The sequence below is a fragment of the Harmonia axyridis genome, chromosome 1 (assembly GCF_914767665.1).
Source record: "Harmonia axyridis chromosome 1, icHarAxyr1.1, whole genome shotgun sequence".
NCBI lineage: Eukaryota > Metazoa > Arthropoda > Insecta > Coleoptera > Coccinellidae > Harmonia > Harmonia axyridis.
The window spans coordinates 5,012,974-5,031,849 of NC_059501.1; the positions used below are offsets into that span (position 1 = coordinate 5,012,974).

At 32.7% G+C, this 18,876-nt stretch overlaps 1 protein-coding gene across 3 annotated transcripts in view; it reads right to left on the reverse strand.

Moving 5' to 3' along the window:
• LOC123687722 (protein fem-1 homolog CG6966) overlaps positions 1-18,876 on the reverse strand; it is a 65,078-nt gene that overhangs the window by 40,399 nt on the left and 5,803 nt on the right. The window contains exon 1 of one of the 3 annotated variants that reach the window (XM_045627060.1): positions 12,308-12,353. The exons of 1 other annotated variant lie outside the window; for it this stretch is intronic. In XM_045627060.1, coding sequence (XP_045483016.1) covers positions 12,308-12,319 — 12 coding nt within the window. In that variant the 5' untranslated portion in view covers positions 12,320-12,353. Of the gene's footprint in view, positions 1-2,212; positions 2,264-12,307; positions 12,354-18,876 lie in introns of those variants that run through there. One more of the 3 variants, XM_045627059.1, reaches the window with a different exon arrangement.

The following is an 18,876-nucleotide window of genomic DNA, read 5'->3' on the forward strand; positions in this document are numbered from 1 at the left end:
GAGAAGGAGAAAATAATAATTCATTTATTCTATTTTTATGATTTTTGTACGTTAAAATAAAAACATTGTGCTAGGCGAGATTCTAGCGTTACAAAAAAGGAAGATAGTTCCTAAATCTGACGAATCTATCACATAAAACGAATGTCACAATGAAGAAAAAAACATGGAGATAATATCACTGTTTCTCATTTGTCCTCCCGTCGAAATGAAAAATGAGCTGATAACATCCTGTTCGAAGAAAAAAAAATTAAATGTCGTAGACTGCTTCTGGCCTCTCTTACATCAAGTGGTATTTCACGGAATGACTGTGACTTCAGGTTGGTGGCCAATTTAGAAACCTGTCCAACGTTTATTCGATGTTCTGGAAGTCATTTTGGGCGTAGATACATCTATGTATGCATTTCATGTGAAAATTTTAGGCGAAATTAGCATACTAAGATGTTATTCGTGTCGATTTATAAGCTTATTACGATAAACCACAGACTTGATTATTCAACTAGTTGGTTTTATCTTAAACACTTAAACTTGAAACAAAATTGTTGAAACTAATAAAAGATGCTTATCTGAAATTGAGCGCAATATCAATTGGAATCCAAAACATTTAGAATGCTTGCCAAAAACTTCAATCGAGCGCAAAATATTTCAGTTTAAGTACACGAAATAGATAATTATATTTCGGAATTTTAGACCAAAGTTTAGAATTTTAGATCAAAATTCGGAGTTATATCTCGAAATTTCAAATTCCTAAGTTGGAATTTGTACATTCTGAGTTATAATCTAAAACTTTAAACTAAACTTTCGTGTTATAGGTCGAAATTTTAAAATTCTGAGTTATAACTAGGAATTTGTGGCCAGAGCTTGCAATTTTAGATCAAATTTTCGAGTTATGAATCGAAATTTCAAAATACTTATAAATCTAACATTCTGAGTTATAGCAAGAAATTTTAAAATTCTTAGTTATAACTCTAAATTTTAGACCAAGTTTGCAATTTTAGATCAATGTTAAAAGTTATAAATCGAAATTTCAAAATTTTGAGTTATAAGTTGAAAATTCACCATTCTGTTATGATCTAGACTTCAGACTAAAATTTCTTGTTAAAGAACTAAATTCAGAATTACCCGAAATTATAGATCAATGTTTTGAATGGGAAATCAAATTTTTGAGTTATAAAACAAAATTTAAAAATTCTGAGTTATGACTTGGAATTTTAAAATTCTGAATTATAATCTGGAATTTTAGACCAAACCTACAAGTGAATTATTATTTGGATTTGTTCTATTGAACAACTCCACTGAATTTGCTCCTGATTGACCACTCGAAAGCACCTATTTTCAGTGAAACAAAATATAATTAACAGTGTGTGGTGTAGTCAATTACAGAATATTCATTTAAAAATTTTTGTGATGATTGGATTATTCGCCAGCCTGAATATCATGACGTGAATAATACTTACATATCCCATGTATCTTCATTTAAAACTCTATAAAAACTGTGCAAATAGCACCAGTATTATCAACAAATAATATATATTCTCAAATGATTATACCCTTGGGAAATAAAATTCAATTTTCCATCATGTTTCAGTTTGATGTGAACAGTTTTTAATTGAAAATAATGGATTGAAAAGAGCAAAAAAGGTGATAATTAATTATGGTAATTGAAAATTGGGTCGATTAATCAAATTGAACTTAATGGTGATAATTCAACAATTATGTGTTTTCATATTATGCAACACAACGCAAAGACTACTAACTATTCAGAGTTCCACAATTTGCTTTGTATTTCAGAATTTGGTCTAAATATTCCTACAGAGAAATTGTTAAATATGAAATGCGCCAATTAAGGTTATCTAAAATTCCTAATTCTTTATAAATCATTGATGTATTTTCTCAACTCCAGCGAAGATATATATAGCAGCTCCGAAATTATGCCATTCAGTATATCTTAAGGATTTCGAAAGGCAAAAATATACGGGGTGATCCATTTGAAATAACAAAGTTCATTATCTGACAAAAATTTAAATAAAATACTTCTATATCACAAAATCCCAGCACGTCAAAATCTATAAAAATATTTTCTGAGATAATTGAGGATTTTCATACTCATTTTGTATAGACGATTGAAAAAACGGAAAAATATTTCAAAATATTTACATGACTAAAATTCATTAGAATTTTCCACGAGTAGAATTTAACTCTTGTATCCAACTACCTTTGGAATGCTTTCAGCAATTTGAGTGAAGGACATCAAAAAAGGTGTAGGAAGGCCACCTCGTGCATAAAATAACTCATAACTATAGAATTCAATAAAACACTAATCGTCAAAACACAATGTTCAGAAAAGAAGGTCGATGACATAGCAATGATTCATGATCAATTATACGTTTATTACCCACAATTCTATTCGATTTTCAATATACTCCTAATTGAAGGATTTTTCCACTCTTCACAGTTTCAGCTTACTCTATTTAAAAATTTTGAAAAGATAAGAGATTGTGAAAGGTATACTCATTTGAGATTGTGCCTTGAAAAGTTTCATCATTCAATGAAATAATGGCTGAGAACGATGTGATCACTTGAAGATCAGAAGATTTTTCGATGTCCGTCAGATCTCACTTTGATCGTTTGATTTAAAGCTGATAAATGATGTATGTCGATTCAAAAAAAATCACCACCTTATCTAAGATTTTTATCATCAGGTCAAATCGACAGGTCACCGAGGAGGTATTGTATTAATAAAATAATAGTATCATCTCATTGAGGATCATAAGTGTGATCCGAGTATTCATCGATCAAGGGCGTAGAAATGAAGGGGGTACTGGGGTAATTACCCTCCCCCCTAGAATTCCAAAATAAAAATTTCAGAATTGTCTCAAAGTCGAAGATTGAAAATTCTTCCATAAAATGAACCAATACCATTTTTACTTTACTTTAAAATCGACACGGCATCAAAAAATTGGAATCTTTTACGGTGTATGAGTTTATTATCGCTTTCGAGATGATTACCTATTTTTATTGTACTACGAGCACGCCCATGTCCGAGATTTATTATTTTCCTTTATCTATCCGTTTTGTCGGCGTCCCCCTTGTTTAGCCATCTGTGATTTTTATATTCGTATCTTTTTCATCACAAAATGTTAATACTTCAGTTATCAAAGAACTGAATTGAGTTATTCACATCGAAAAATTGTCTGTGTTGACGTTTGAATCAAAATCTTGGCTTGAAGAGTTTCCGGGGTCTGCACCAGGAAAATCAACCATCATTGATTGGTATGCTAAGTTTAAACGAGATAAAATGAGCACCGAAGTCGGCGAACGCAGTGGACGTCCAAAAAAGACTGTCACCGACGAAAAAATAAAAAACGTTCACAAAATAATTTTGAATGACCGTAAAGGGAAGTTGATCGAGACAGCAGACATTGTGAAGATATTATCTGAACGTGTACATCATATCATTCACGAATATTTATACATGAAAAAGCTGTGTGCAAAATGGGTGCCGCGCGAGCACACAATCGATCAAAAGCAACAACGTGTTAATGATTCTGAGCAGTGTTTGGAGCTGTTTGAGTGCAATAAACCTGAATTTTTACCTCCATATGTGACAATATATGAAACATAGCTCCATAAATTCCCTCCGGAATCAAATCGAGAGTCAGCTGAGTGGACTGCACACGATAAACCGAATCGAAAGCGAGGAAAAACACAACAGTCATATTGCAAGGTTATTCTGGGATGCGCAAGGTATAATATTCATTTATTACCTCCAAAAGAGCCAGACCATCAACAGCGATTATTATATAGCGTTATTGGATCGTTTGAAGGATGAAATCGTTAAAAAAAGGCCTCATTTGAAGAAAAAAAGGTGCTGTTTCATCAAAACAATGTGCTGTGTCACAAATCAACGAAAATCGTGGCAAAATTGCATGAATTGGGCTTCGAATTGCTTCTGCATCCACCGTATTCGCCAGATCTGGCCCCCAGCGACTTTTTCCTGTTCTCAGACCTCGAAAGAAAGCTCGGTGGAAAGAAATTTAGCACCAATGGAGAAGTAATCGCCGAAACTGAGGCCTATTTTTAAGCGAAAGTCAAATCGTACTAGAAAAATGGTATCGAAAAGTTGGATGATTGCTATAATCGCTGTATCGCCCTCGAATGCAACTATGTTGACTAATAAAATAGAATTATGCCAAAAAAAAGTGTTTTACTATGGTAGACCGTGGACTTTTCAATTGGCCTGTTAGACTCCAGAAAAAAAAAACATTTTTAAGTTTCTAACGATCAGGTCAAATTGACGTTACACTAAAATGATAGGATCATAAGTGTCATCCGAGTGTTTATCCTTATTATCAACAATAATCAATGATAAGATATAAATAGATCTCACACAAAAAAAATGCCTTTTTTTGTCGTTGAAAAATCTGCCATGAAGTGGAACTTAATTAGCCTCCTATTAATTTTATATGTGATATTTCAGTCATGCTGGTTTTTCTTGTGAAACCCGGCTAGGAGTGAATCGTACCACAGGTCCAAAGTCCGGTACCATACACATTTCCATCTAGTTAACTGATCGCGGTGCACTAGAAGGATGTAAATGAGTTTTTTCTCAATCCACGTCTGGGATAATAGCTTGAACTTTGTTACCTTAGCGATAGAAAAGTGTAAATGCTATCAATTTATTGGCGTCGGCGTAACAGCAATTAGTCTTTCAAGTTCATCTTGAGGCGCTAAAATGCATTATTCGATCAAGGATCTGATTGTAATGAGGTGGTTCTTATTGTATCCGCAAGGTGTTTTCTGTTTTCTCCGGATCATAAACTTTTGTACGCTCGTTCTGTCATAATTGAATAAATGTAACTGATTATTTTCTGTAAATATAGGTAGAAATCGATGTGTTTGGGCGATAAGCAGAATGTTAACAGAACACAAAAATTTTTATTTTACGTTTCTCTGATTACCCCTCAAAGTAATAAACATAGATAAAGGGCGCAAATGTCATTTGCAATGAGCAAATTTTGTCCCCAACATGAACTTTCAAATTTGACATGAAGCGCGCGCAAATGAAAACATATCAGTGATACGATATTTTACTCAATTCGCGAATTTCTCCACAAAGAACGCAATTCTTATGTCCCATAGTGAATCAACGTTTCATGTTAACTCAAAATATATTGAAATAAATACCTAAATATATCAAGAATTCAGAAAAAAAACTTCAAGCGCGCCAAACGACGTGAAACAACCGATGACACTAGGAGAGCAAAAGTTGCCAAACCTTGGATTTCAGCAGGTAGATGCAGAAAATAATAAATATTCTGCTTATAATAAATTCGACAATTAGGAAAAATATCGGATTCCAAATATTCACATTTGCATATTTTATCGGTAAACACTCAAATATATTCTATTCAATACAATATACATTCATAACGATATAGTAAAATTGTGGATTCCAAAACATATCACAATCCGACAACGTAATCTAACCATGTTGGGGACGTGTAAAAATTGCGTATACTCCCTCTATCTATGTTTATTACTCTATGGATTACCCAAATTCGATGCTCAAAGAAAGCATCTCGACAACTATAAGACTTGGAGAAGAAACTTCAAGGACTAGAGATCTCTCTTTTCAAAATAATGAGATATCAGAAATCAATTCGTAAATATCTTGATTCATTTTCGAGTTTCAGCATGTTTCCAAAAAATTACTGTTTTAAATATTTCGCTATATTTTGCTTTCTGTTCTAAGACGTTTTTTTCAGTAATTTTTATGGTTTATATTTCACTTATAAAAGGTCATAGAAATTAATTGCCGTTTTAGAAATACACAAATTTCAACTCGATCAAATATGGTACCACTTAAATAAAGGGTTTTCTAAATAAATAGTTCCATTTTGATATTGAAGAAAAAAACGAGTATCTTTCAAGAGAAATCAATGGATGTTTTTTTTTTAATGTGAAAAGGAAGGTATACCATTAACGATGGAAAACGATATCAATCAAATGACCACATCTTCTCAATTCGAAAACTACAGACAATTCTGCAAAAAAAGATCATTTAAATTTTAAAGGTTGAAAGGTCAAGGAAGTAAATTTAAAAAATAATTCCTGGAAAACTAATTAACATGTAATCAAGAGATTTGTATAATGATATTGACCATAAATTTTTAAACTATTGACTTCTCCATTTGATGGTTTTGGATGTTGGTGCTATTGGTATGGAAATCAAGTTTTGTGTAAAATCTTCGACGAATTGTTTCACATCTAGGTAATAACACAGATAGTTTATTAACATAAAAATGCAACTTGAATGTTGAAGGTTGTTCAATATTTGACTATAAGTTTCTCATAATTGTCCGAAGACTTCGAATAAATTATCACCTCACTTTTACTTATAATCAAATTAGGAATCTATTTCAACTAGTTTTGTATTTGTGGTGTTAAATTGTAATACTTCATAATAATTATGTTTTCATATGTCTCCTCATTAAAGTAGATTTTAATATCGTGCCAAAAGATATATCTTGCAGCTTGAAAAATCTTACTATTACAATTGTATTTCCTTATATTCAAAATTTGCAGATATATTATAAATTTTATATGTACATATTTGCATTCTAGTGAAAATATTTCACTATTGTAATTTACTCTTCTTCTACTTTGTCATCAGTTTCTAGTTACTGAAACAGTGAAACAATTTTCAATAAGCTTTCAAACTAGTATCTTTCGAGAGGAACCAATGAGTGTTCATTTAATTGTAAAGAGTAAAGTAAGGAAAACGATCAGTCAAATGGCCGCCATGGCTAATGTAAAGGTTGTAGCATCATATCCTTTTCATGCTTCAGCATCAACTGTGACTACAAAATTTTTCTAGTGAATTTCAACAATTTCAATGCGCTGTTGAAGCGTGTATCGTTCCATTTTAAGTAATGGCGTAATTTCTGATTGTCAAATGTCAAAATATGACAGCTTCAAAAGATACAGCTCTCCAGATAGCGAGCTATTCAAAATGAAACCTCTTATTGAAAAACCCTGTATTAAAATGATTCAGAAAAGAATTTGAGCTTGAGAAATAAGACGATTTCCGGCAATTGAAAAAAAAACATATTCGAGATTTATTAACATGAAGATTTATTACTTCCGAACAACGAACAATAATATAAAGATTCACAAAAACTCATTCAGGAGTGGTTAATATATTCCTTCATTTGAATTTAACGAATAATTTCTGAAACCAGGGAAGTAAAGATACGCATGTTTCAATTATGTTATTCACCAGAGTGAATTAATGATTTCATGGATTTCTCGATTGTATAATATTCATTTTATTCAGTAGGTCACTATCAAGGATTCTGGAAACAGGAAATAGTTGTCATTCTACAACTGTAAATAAATCGAAAATTCGAGAAAATCACTGATGTAAGATTGGGAGCTTTTGCACGTTTGTTCATATGCCTATTTGCACTTGAAATTGAGTACAGGTGTCCCAAATTCGATGCTCACTAAAAGCATCTCGAGAACTATAAGAAAAAATATTCAAATCTTCAGAGAAGAGTGTACTGGGTGTCCCAAATGAGATGCTGAGAGCATCTATCTATAAAACTAGAGGAAAAATCTTCAAAGATTTTTCGAAAAGATGAGATATGCGAAAGCAGATCTGAAAAATGTTTCAAATATTTCGCTTCATCTTGGTTTCTTGTTCAGGATATTCGAAAAAAATTCTAAAACATTTTTTTTAGTAATTTTTATAGTTTTTATGATACTCATAATAGATCATCGGAATAAATGTCTGTTTTAATGATATATAAAGGGTGTTTTTTTTAGAGCTAAAGAACTTTAAATTGCAATAAAACAACGATGGATTATTCGATTGACATGAATTTTATAAATCTTGTGGCATTACATTTTAAATATGATTTCTGGCATATGACCGCCACGGCTGGCTCGGATGTAGTCCAATCTGGACGTCCAATTTTCGATGACTTTTTCCAACATTTGTGGCCGTATATCGGCAATAACACGGCGAATGTTGTCTTCCAAATGGTCAAGGGTTTGTGGCTTATCCGCATAGACCAATGACTTTACATAGCCCCACAGAAAGTAGTCTAGCGGTGTTAAATCACAAGATCTTGGAGGCCAATTCACAGGTGCAGAACGTGTCAAACAGTCAGTTTTTCTGGATGTAACGGTGTATCGACATACACTTGAGGATTAGCTTCACTCTAAATGCGGCAGTTTTGTTTGTTGACGTAGCCATTCAACCAGAAGTGCGCTTCATCGCTAAACAAAATAAAATGGACGTAGTGCGCGATACGCATTCCGCACAGAACCATTATTTTCGAAATAAAATTGCACTATTTGCAAGCGTTGTTCAGGCGTGGGTCTATTCATGATGAATTGCTAAACCAAACTGAGAATAAATCACTTGACACCTGTTAAATCGGTCGCTATCTTGAACAGTAATGCCAACTTAAAGTTATATACCTCGAAAAAAAACACCTTTAATGTTCACGTCTAATTTGGAAACACCCTGTATAAAAATATTTTTCATTCATTTCGAGATTCAATTCATTTTGTGTCTATTTCATAATTTTAATCAAGTCATATATAGGGTGTCCCATTTAAAAAACACCAACTCTCCTATATTACGAAACGATTTAGCGACCAGTTCGGGGAACCACCGCTGGAAAACCAATGTGAAAAAATTACAGCTATCTATTGTTCGTTTAGAATTGTCGATTATCTCGAAAAACGTGAAGGAATTCACATAATTTTTTTTATAGAACAATTAATATCTAGCATGGCGTTTCTCAGAAGCAAACATACGCAACAACGAAATTCCTGTTTACCAGCCTTCGTCAATCCCTCTAAAAAAAATTTAATCAACAATAACGAATCCACCAAAAACATTCATGCTTACGATTTCACGTTCGAAAAGAATTACATAACTTGAGCACGGGTCAACCATTCTAAAAAAAAAGGTGAGCAGTTGGGAATTAGCGAAAAGTTGCCGGCCTGTATTATGTATATGTCAAAGTGGAACCTTGACTCGATAATTTTAATGAAGATCATCGATCAGCTACCAACAAAATATTCGTTTTCTTTGAACTTGGGGACTTGAAACTAAGACTGCTGCTGGCCTTTGTTGGTGGAGGTTCAATATTTAAATACAAGATTTTAATGATTAGTGTTCAACGAATAGGGAAGAGGAACGTATTGTGTACTTGAGACGTGTCTTCCGCCTACATTTGTTTAAATTCAAGCCGATGGATTCTATCAGGGTTGATCGATGCTTTGAATATGTTCAATGGTATTTTTAAATGGGTGAAAACTGTTTCTCCTTCAACACTTTCGATTAGATTACTGTTTTTGTCGGTTTGATAGTTCCAATGGTATCGGATAAGTTTGAACTGAACATTTTCATCTATAGGGATAAACACGAACGGAGAAACCTAGAGACTTGAAATTTTCAGGGTAGGTTCAGATGTCCGAATTAATCGAAATTTTGTTATTCTTGTAATTACGAAATACGATTTTGTTTGGAGAAAATTCTGCATTTATATGTAACAATTTCAAGAACCTTCATGTAAAATTTCATTTTTTTACTATCCGAGAAAATTCAGACAGAAGAATTATAAAAACCTTATAAACTATAAAGGGTTTTCCAATAAAAATTTTCACTAACTTGTTGCAGTTGTCCTTTTTGAAGCTGCCCATAGAGTGATAAACAGACATAGAGGGAGTATACGCAATTTTTACATGACTCCAACATGGTTAGATTACGTTGTCGGATTGTGATATATTTTCAAATCCACAATTTTACTATATCATTCTGAATGTATATTATATGGAATGGAATATATTTATTTGAGTGATTCCCGATTAAATATGCAAATTTGAATATTTGGAATCCGATATTTTTCCTAATTTTCGAATTTATTGTATGCAGAATATTTATTATTTTCTGTATCCTCCTGCTGAAATCCAAGGTTTGGCAACTACTGCTCTCCTAGGTTCATCCGTTGTTTCACGTCGTTTGGCGCGCTTGAAGTTTGTTTTCTGAATTTCTGATATATTTAGATGTTTATTTCAATATATTTTGAGTTAATATGAAACGTTGATTCACTATGGACATAAGAAGTGCGTTAATTGTGTAGATACTCTCGAATTAAGTGAAATATTGAATCACTGATATGTTTCCATTTCAGCGCGATTCATGTTAAATTTGATAGTTCATGTTGGGGACAAATTTTGCTTACTGAAAATGACATATGCTCCCTCTATATATGTTTATTAGTCCGAGAAGCTGTCTTATTTTTACATTACATACTAAAAATGAAACGATACTCTTTGTTGGAAACAATTGGAAACATATTCCCATATTATCATTTGTGATTTTGTTATTTTTTAGAATTTTTCTCTCGTAAACTCACAAAATTCCATGCTACTGGACGTATCAATAAGCAGCACCTAATGCTTTTCTCTAATTTTCAATTAATTATTGGACTTTGATAGATACGAATTGGAGAGACAAATATAAAATTTGAAACATAGCAGTACCAAGTGCTCTAGAAACTTCATTATTCATAAGAAATTATTATTCTTCAACACATTGTCAATGTTTTCCTGGAATATTTTTTATTCCCAAATTCACAGCATTTCTTTTCATCTCAATTTGTACGGAATCGAACTGGGCAACATGAATTGCAAGAAAAATGAGAAATAGCGGATAAACAAGCATCCAAGCATGACGGGATCGTACTCAAGTAGCACATCATGATTATTTCTAAATAACCGCAAACAACAAGGTTTATTGAACTCTGATATGCGGTTAAATCAAATTGTAACGCTTTTCACAATATTTGAACCACAAACAAAAAAAAAACCGTTCGAAGATTTTCGTATAAAATTTTTTTATGGAATATAGATATAGGTACCGGGTTTTTCACCATAATTTGACCCCACCTTTAACTTTGTTACTAAAAGAGGTACAAATAAATGTTTTCTACAAAAGTTTCATGAAATCGACTAGTGTTTTTTAAAATGATTTCACAAAACGAAATACATACAGAGTGGGCAACATATTGGTTGCAACTTCATTTTTTCAGATAGAACACCCTGTATATTTTTCTATATTTGACTAGATCTTTTTCCCCTGATTTCGAATATATAACATATGTTTGGTCTATCTGTCTAATTCTGAGTACCACAGAGTTTCAAATTTTAAGAACTACCTGGCATGCTAAGTAATCAGTTTTCAAGTGGTAGGCTGCGATAATTCAGATTGCCTTTTTTTCTCTCGTTGGCAACGATATGTCATACGTTTTTCACTATAAATTGGAATTGGATGATTTGGATGCAACTTCATTTATTCTCTCCTTGTAGCTTTCTTATTTTTATTGTTCTTCACATAAAGTGAAAATAATTCAAATTTTTCCGCTTCTGTGTAGTGCATATTCGATGAATAGTTTCCTTCAATAACAGACGTATGTCATATATCGTTGCCAACGAGATAACTCAAAAAAGGGCATCCTGAATTATCGCAGCCTTCCACTTGAAAACTGATTACTTAGCTTGCCAGGTGGTTCTTAAAATTTGAAACTCTGTGGTACTCAGAATAAGAGAGATAGACCAAACATATGTTATATATTCGAAATCGAGCTAGTCAAATATAGAAAAATATACAGGGTGTTCTATTTGAAAAAATGAAGTTGCAATCAATATGTTGCCCACTCTGTATATATTTCGTTTTGTGAAATAATTTAAAAAAACACTAGTCGATTTCGTGAAACTTTTGTAGAAAACATTTCTTTGTACCTCTTTCAGTAATAAAGTTAAAGGGGGGGGGGGGTCAAATTATGGTGAAAAACTCGGTACCGGCCATAAGATTTTTGAAACGAATTTGTAATTTTTACCCATAATACAGGAATCGAAAAATATCCACGTATGGGAAACAATCAAAGCTATTTATATGAAATTCAGACTATATCGCAGTAATATTTCAAGCTTGAAACACAATCAAAGAATTTTGAAGGCAAAAAAATCAAAGGAAATATGTAAATATGCTTTAATTTGTAAGTATATGCTTATATTGCTTCGATTGTTCTGAAAATCCTAAAGTTCGAGACTATATCATTTTGAAGTTTAGAAACGAATGACCCCCCAAAAACATTTTTATTATATTTTTTTAATATTAATGTTTCTTTCTGCATTGCTGAATTTTGCGATAAAAGAGTCAACAACAAACTAAAATTTGAAGCATGCAGTATTTTGGAAGGTCGGAGCAAAAAAAAGTTTTACCCACCATATCATCCATGGGGATGCTGAAGATAAAAATCGAACCAATGCAAATCACAACTTTCTCACGCGGCGATTCTTAGAAAACTGGGCCGAGTTTTTGCGAAATATTAGACATAGGGGACAAATAGGTCGAATTGCATAATTAGTAGGTTGATTCAATTATTCAATCGAACTGGCAAGGCTGTATGCAAATGAGGATTTAAAAGTCCATTGTTTACCTTTTTTTGATTCGCATCTCTGAAAAAAATTCGATGAATATCCTTGACAGGGGGACGAAATACGCAATTTGATAAGATTTACCACGCAAAATGAACAGATAATGAGATATTAGATGTTGCTAGGTTGGTTGAAATAAAAGATTGTTTCTTAATGCATTGCAGTACTCAAAAAACCATAAAAGGTTCAAGCAGAATATCGAAAAAAAATTCATGTGAAATTTGGGACCACGAAACTGCATATATGTGATCTTCAAAGATGCAATTGACGCTTGAATGAACGAGAGCTCAAAAGCTCCTGATTTCACGTAGGTGCCACCCTAATTTTTTTTTTTTCGATATTCTGATTGGATTTTTATGATTCTGAACAAGTTACTGATAAGAAATTTTGAACAAAGCTCGAAATTTTTATTCTATTAATACAGCTAAAATTTCAACTCGATCGGATACGCTGCCACTGATATATTAGATATTTTTCGATTTTTCCTTGGTACTGATAACGAAATCTATATGAAGTTTTGCATTAAACAACTTGTCATCCAATACCTCCTGAGCCTAACCTGTGAGAACACATATTACTCAAATATATTCATATGAATATTCTTTAAAAAAGAATTAAATTTAACAGCCTGTATCTCGAAAGATATTGTTGTATGTTCGTAGAACTTTTTTCTTTAAATTATATGAGAAATCCCATGTTCGTTTGAAGGTACCTCTAGTTTAGAGACACCATGTATAAAAAATGAAAAATAGATATTTCCCGAATAATTTTGAGAAAAAGAAAATCATAGCGTCTGCACTTCACAAGATATTTAACCGAAATTTGGCATAGATATTTCAGTTTATAGTTTACATCACGTGATATCCCAATTTCGATCAAAAATCCACAGGGCGATATTTTTTCTGGAATAGTGTCCGCTTTTTTTATCAGAACTTCTTTTTGGTGGGCCACTGATAATTACAAAATGTAAAAGAAACTCTTACCTAGTACTACATATACTTTTTGTTTTCTTGTATTTTTGTCGTAGGTATTTGTAACCGATTTCGAGAAGATAAATTCAAACAATTCTCGGAAAATGCTCAGGAAAATCCAGTTAGTGAGGTGTGATGAATCAAGTAATTATAAGTTTTTGATGCTTATTTTCTCGATCTATGACAATGATTCATTAAGATTCCTATAATAATATAATCAATAAACATCCTTTATCTCGAAAACAAAGCATTTGCGAGCCCATAGATAATCATATGATTTTTTTCTTAAAATTATCCAAGGTTTTCATTTGTACCTTCAATTTGGAAACATCCTGTACATTTTTGATCGAATTAGAAAAATGACACATTGCTTATATTATGCCCGTTCAATGAAAACAAAACAAGAAATGAGTGAAAAGTGAGAAGAGAATTCAGTTTTGAGATTAATTATAAAAAACCAATTGATCTAGTTGCCTCAACGATTTTTGCAAATAATGCAGGATTCACTTTGAATTCACATCTGGTGCTATAACTCAAACTGATGATTCACCTACATAATCATCTACTTTTCTAATCAGTAATAATCAACGCACTCAACTGTTTATTAGAATGTAAACGATCAATATCAGAAGATAATAGGAATTACAGATAGAAATAATATCAGTTTGGCCTTTCATGGAGCTTAAAACTCTGATCTTATTCCTGTAATTGTTCAAGCTCAATTTAGAAGTATTCACATGCACAGATGACGTAATTGTCTAAAAGAATCGTTGATCCTAAACAAGATAGGTATTCAGGTTAATTACTCTTCAGGCGTTAATAGAATTATGGCTTCCGAGTCTTGAATAACTGGTTTCGTGTATATCTGTCTGTGTGTCCACCAATCCTTGTAACAGCTTTAACTTTTACAATTTTCATCCGAATTTGATGAAATTTGGAATGGATATTCAGTTTTGAGCGTAGGTGATTTCGTACAAAATTCAGTTCTTTTAGATAAAGGTTACGCCTTGAGTATGCGCAAACAACTTCAAGGTTCCAATGGAATTGCATATTTTTTTGAATATACATGCATAAATTGAAACTTCTCAGAAATAATATTATTACAAGAACGAAAAACGTGCCATTCGCCAAGTTTTTTGTAGGGAGTCAATAGGTGGCGCTACTGACAATTTTCTACTAGAACTACGTTACTAATTTCTCACATAGATAAGAATAAAAATTTTTGTGCTACTGATTGTTTTAGTATTTTCTGAAGGTGCCTAGACTAATTTGAGAATATGTAGTTGGGTTGGAATCAGGTAAATTCAATATTTCCAGCCTCCTCAAATGGAACATTCTAGCTGGAGATGTTGAAATAAGGAACCAACTGAGAACAAGGTATCGAATTCTATTGAAAACTTACACAAGTGGTATTGGATAACATTCTCTTATTCATGAGATCAATGGTATTATGGTATATAGTTCCGAAGTCAATCCATTATTCATAAGATTCCTTGATTTCCATATTTTATTCAGATTCGATTTTTTTATTTATGGCAAAAACAAAAGATCATATATTAATTTGTGGATATTAGGGTCGGATATGATTTGCAATGTCAATGTAAGCACTTTCATCTGATTGATCGTTAGTGTGCATGGAATTGAATGAATTAATATGTAATTGACGCAGAAGAAAGTTCTGGTGTTGTACTTGAAAATCTTTCTGGGCGTTTTAACGAAATTTGTATAATTTTATGCCAAGAATGATCTTGAAAACTAGTGGGCAAAATCAAATCGATGTTTCTGGAGTTGACTAAATGAAATTTTGTTTTTTCGATAATTGAAAAAAAACCATCACATTGAACTGAAATACAGAAATCAGTTGTGAAATACAGAAATGAACGCTCGTGCAAAATCCTTAGGAGATAATTATTTTTTGAAGATTCTTGGAATCCATTAGTCAGATCTACATGAAATTTTGTTTGTAGATGGAGTTTATCGGTAAAGTAAGTTACACAAGAATTCAGCAATGTTGCTCAATGTTAATCAAGTCTTTCTAATGTGATTACCCTCTGAGCTGCAGAATATCTTTCAGATAATGCATTGATTTGTTTCTAATTTCTCGGTGAGTTGAAGAAATTCCAAGATGCAAAGAAAACAAAAAAAATAATTGATAAGTAATTATTTTTTTAATGAGCAAATTTGAATGCAAAACTTTCTTATTCGATGATTTAGTGCTGAAATAAATTACATATGATATAACGGGTGTTTTTTTTTTCGAGGTATATAACTTTAAGTTGGCATTACTGTTCAAGATTGCGACCGATTTGACAGCTGTCAAGTGATTTATTCTCAGTTTGGTCTGGCAATTCATCATGAATAGACTAACGCCTGAACTACGCTTGAAAAAGTGCAATTATTTATTTCGAAAATAATGGTTCTGTGCGGAATACGAATCGCGCACTACGTCCATTTTATTTTGTTTAGCGATGAAGCGCACTTCTGGTTGAATGGCTACGTCAACAAATAAAACTGCCGCATTTGGAGTGAAGCTAATACTCAAGTGTATGTCGAAACACCGTTACATCCAGAAAAACTGACTATTTGGTGCGCTTTATGGGCTGGTGGAATCATTGGTCCGTACTTCTTCAAAAAACGATGATGGCTAGAACGTTACAGTCAATGGTGATCGGTTTAGAGCCATGATTACTAACTTTTTCATTCCTGAATTGAACAACCATGATGTCCAGGAACTGTGGTTCCAACAAGACGGCGCAACATGTCACACAGCTCGTGCCACAATCGATATATTGAAAGACACGTTTGGTGACCGCCTAATTTCACGTTTTGGACCTGTGAATCGGCATCCAAGATCTTGTGATTTAACACCGCTAGACTACTTTCTGTGGGGCTATGTAAAGTTATTGGTATATGCGGATAAGCCACAAATCCTTGACCATTTGGAAGACAACATTCGCCGTGTTATTACCGATATACGGCCACAAATGTTGGAAAAAGTAATCGAAAATTGGACGTCCAAATTGGAGTACATCTGAGCCAGCCGTGGCGGTCATATGCCAGAAATCATATTTAAAATGTAATGCCACAAGATTATCTTGCGGATAAATAAAATTCATGTCAATCGAATAATCCATCATTGTTTTATTGCAATTTAAAGTTCTATAGCTCTAAAAAAAACAGCCTCTAGAAAAGGAAAAAAACGGATTATGAGGGTTTGAAGGTTCATGCTGCAATTAAAAAAATTACAATAATGAGAATTTTAACAAGCGCGCAAGAACTCATGATTTTCTCATTGTTACAATTGAACACACAGTATTACGAAAACTATACGTTTACTGGCCTATGTTTATATGAACTTTTCGTCTTGGAATTCCCCCAAACTATCACCCCATAAAGTTCTTACTCAAATATATCTAACACCCCGTCTATTTTTATCGCAGAGGAGAGCTGAACTCTTGTTGAAAATAAACATTGGATATTTTCCTTCTGGTGCCAGTCTGCTAGTAAAACTTAGTACGTACAAGGTCGTTAATCACACGATAAAGCCAAAACAAAAACACACCATGCTATTTACCACGTCTACGTGTTATTCATATCGTAGATTTAACGATTTTTTTTTGCTATGCAATTTTCCTACATTTAGAAAATACGCCCATTGGTTGACTCATCAAGCTGCGTAATGCGTTCCCTAAGGATCGTAGGATGATTCATTGTCCACTTTGTTGCACTGAAGTTTTTCAAATAAGGTTCAATTTCACGGTCTTTGTGTCTATTACTAAAGGGGTTTTCAATAGGAATTATATAAATGAAATAGTCATCATGGTAACACTGCGTATTATTTTTTGACATTTCTCATGTCATTTGCGTTCTGTTTGTTATGCCATTTTATCATGGAAGGATACACGCTCCAAAAACGTTTAGAAATGTTTAAATCAGTGCTTATTTGTGAATAGGTACTGAAAGAAATTTAGGAAGAATTTATGAACGACTTTGGAACAATTCAATAATCTCTAGACGATGTTAAAGTGTATCTTTCAATGATTATGTAAATAACATAACCCAACAACACAAATGTCATAAGAAATATCAAAAATAACACAAAGTGTTGTCATTATAATTATTCAAAATTGTATCAATCCTTCGGAAAACTTGGAGAATTAAATTAAAATTGACAACATATGTACATTAATGATACAGAATACAATATGTTTCATGTTAAAATTTTTGTATGTTTTAATTGGGATTTCGAAACGATGACCAAATTCAAGTCCTATTGTAACATATCCATCACAATTGTTTTATATTGATATGTAATTGAAACACGAAATAATAATCCCTTTAATTTTGAAAATGTTATTCGAATTTTAAAATTGACTATCTCAAGTTCAAAAACTACACATTGGTGTTAATTAAATGTTTTTTTTTAATCAAATGAGATCTGGATATAATCAACAATAGAGTAAAGTGGTGAGAACACACTCACGTACATTTCACCTTATGACTTTTCTATCTTGGAAACAAAGAACCCTCAAAGTTGATGTGCTTTACTCAACTACCATCCTGTACGTAAGTTTTACTGGCAGACTGGCACCAGAAAAAAAATATCAACGTTTATTACCAACAGATCTCTAACCTCGTTTACGACAAACAGAGACAGCTCGACTTAGTCATGAAAATGGGGAAAATGGGAAAACCCCAATTTTACGTTTTCGGTGGATTAATTTAATTCATGAATATTATACGGAATGGCTGCATACGAAATAAAAAAAAGGGTAGATATGTGGTCCAAGAGAGCTCTGACCTCATGTCGATGTTTTGGTTTTTTTTTTGTTGATATTCAGCTTGAATTTTCTATAGTTGTGATGAAACTATCAACACAAAATTTTGTAGAAAGCTTGACATTGTTATTTTTTATATTCATCCAAAATCTCAACCCGATCAGATTTGTAATCACGGAAATATTGATTATATCTTTTCCTAATTTTTGTCTGTAAGATACCCAAAGTATCCTTCTATTACCTGACTTGGAAAACCACAAAACCCACTCGTTTGAATTAAGATGCATAGAATACCTGGTGTGTGCAATGATTCGATTTTGTTTCAGACTTTTCGAGAGATCCACCTGTTGCTTTGGTGTTCAGCTTAACCAGAGTTCTGTAAGGTGGCGCTCTACACAAATTTTCGAATTCCCGCTATCTGCCTGGTGCCGTTTGAAAAGGAAATACTGATTTTAGACACTGCAAACATTCACAATAAATTACAATTCAGTTCATATCGAATTTTTAATCAAATAAAACGAATATAATGACAGACCATAGAATATAAAATATTATTGTTCTATACTCAAAGTTCTCGACAAGAGCGTAGAAATGGGGGGATACTGGGA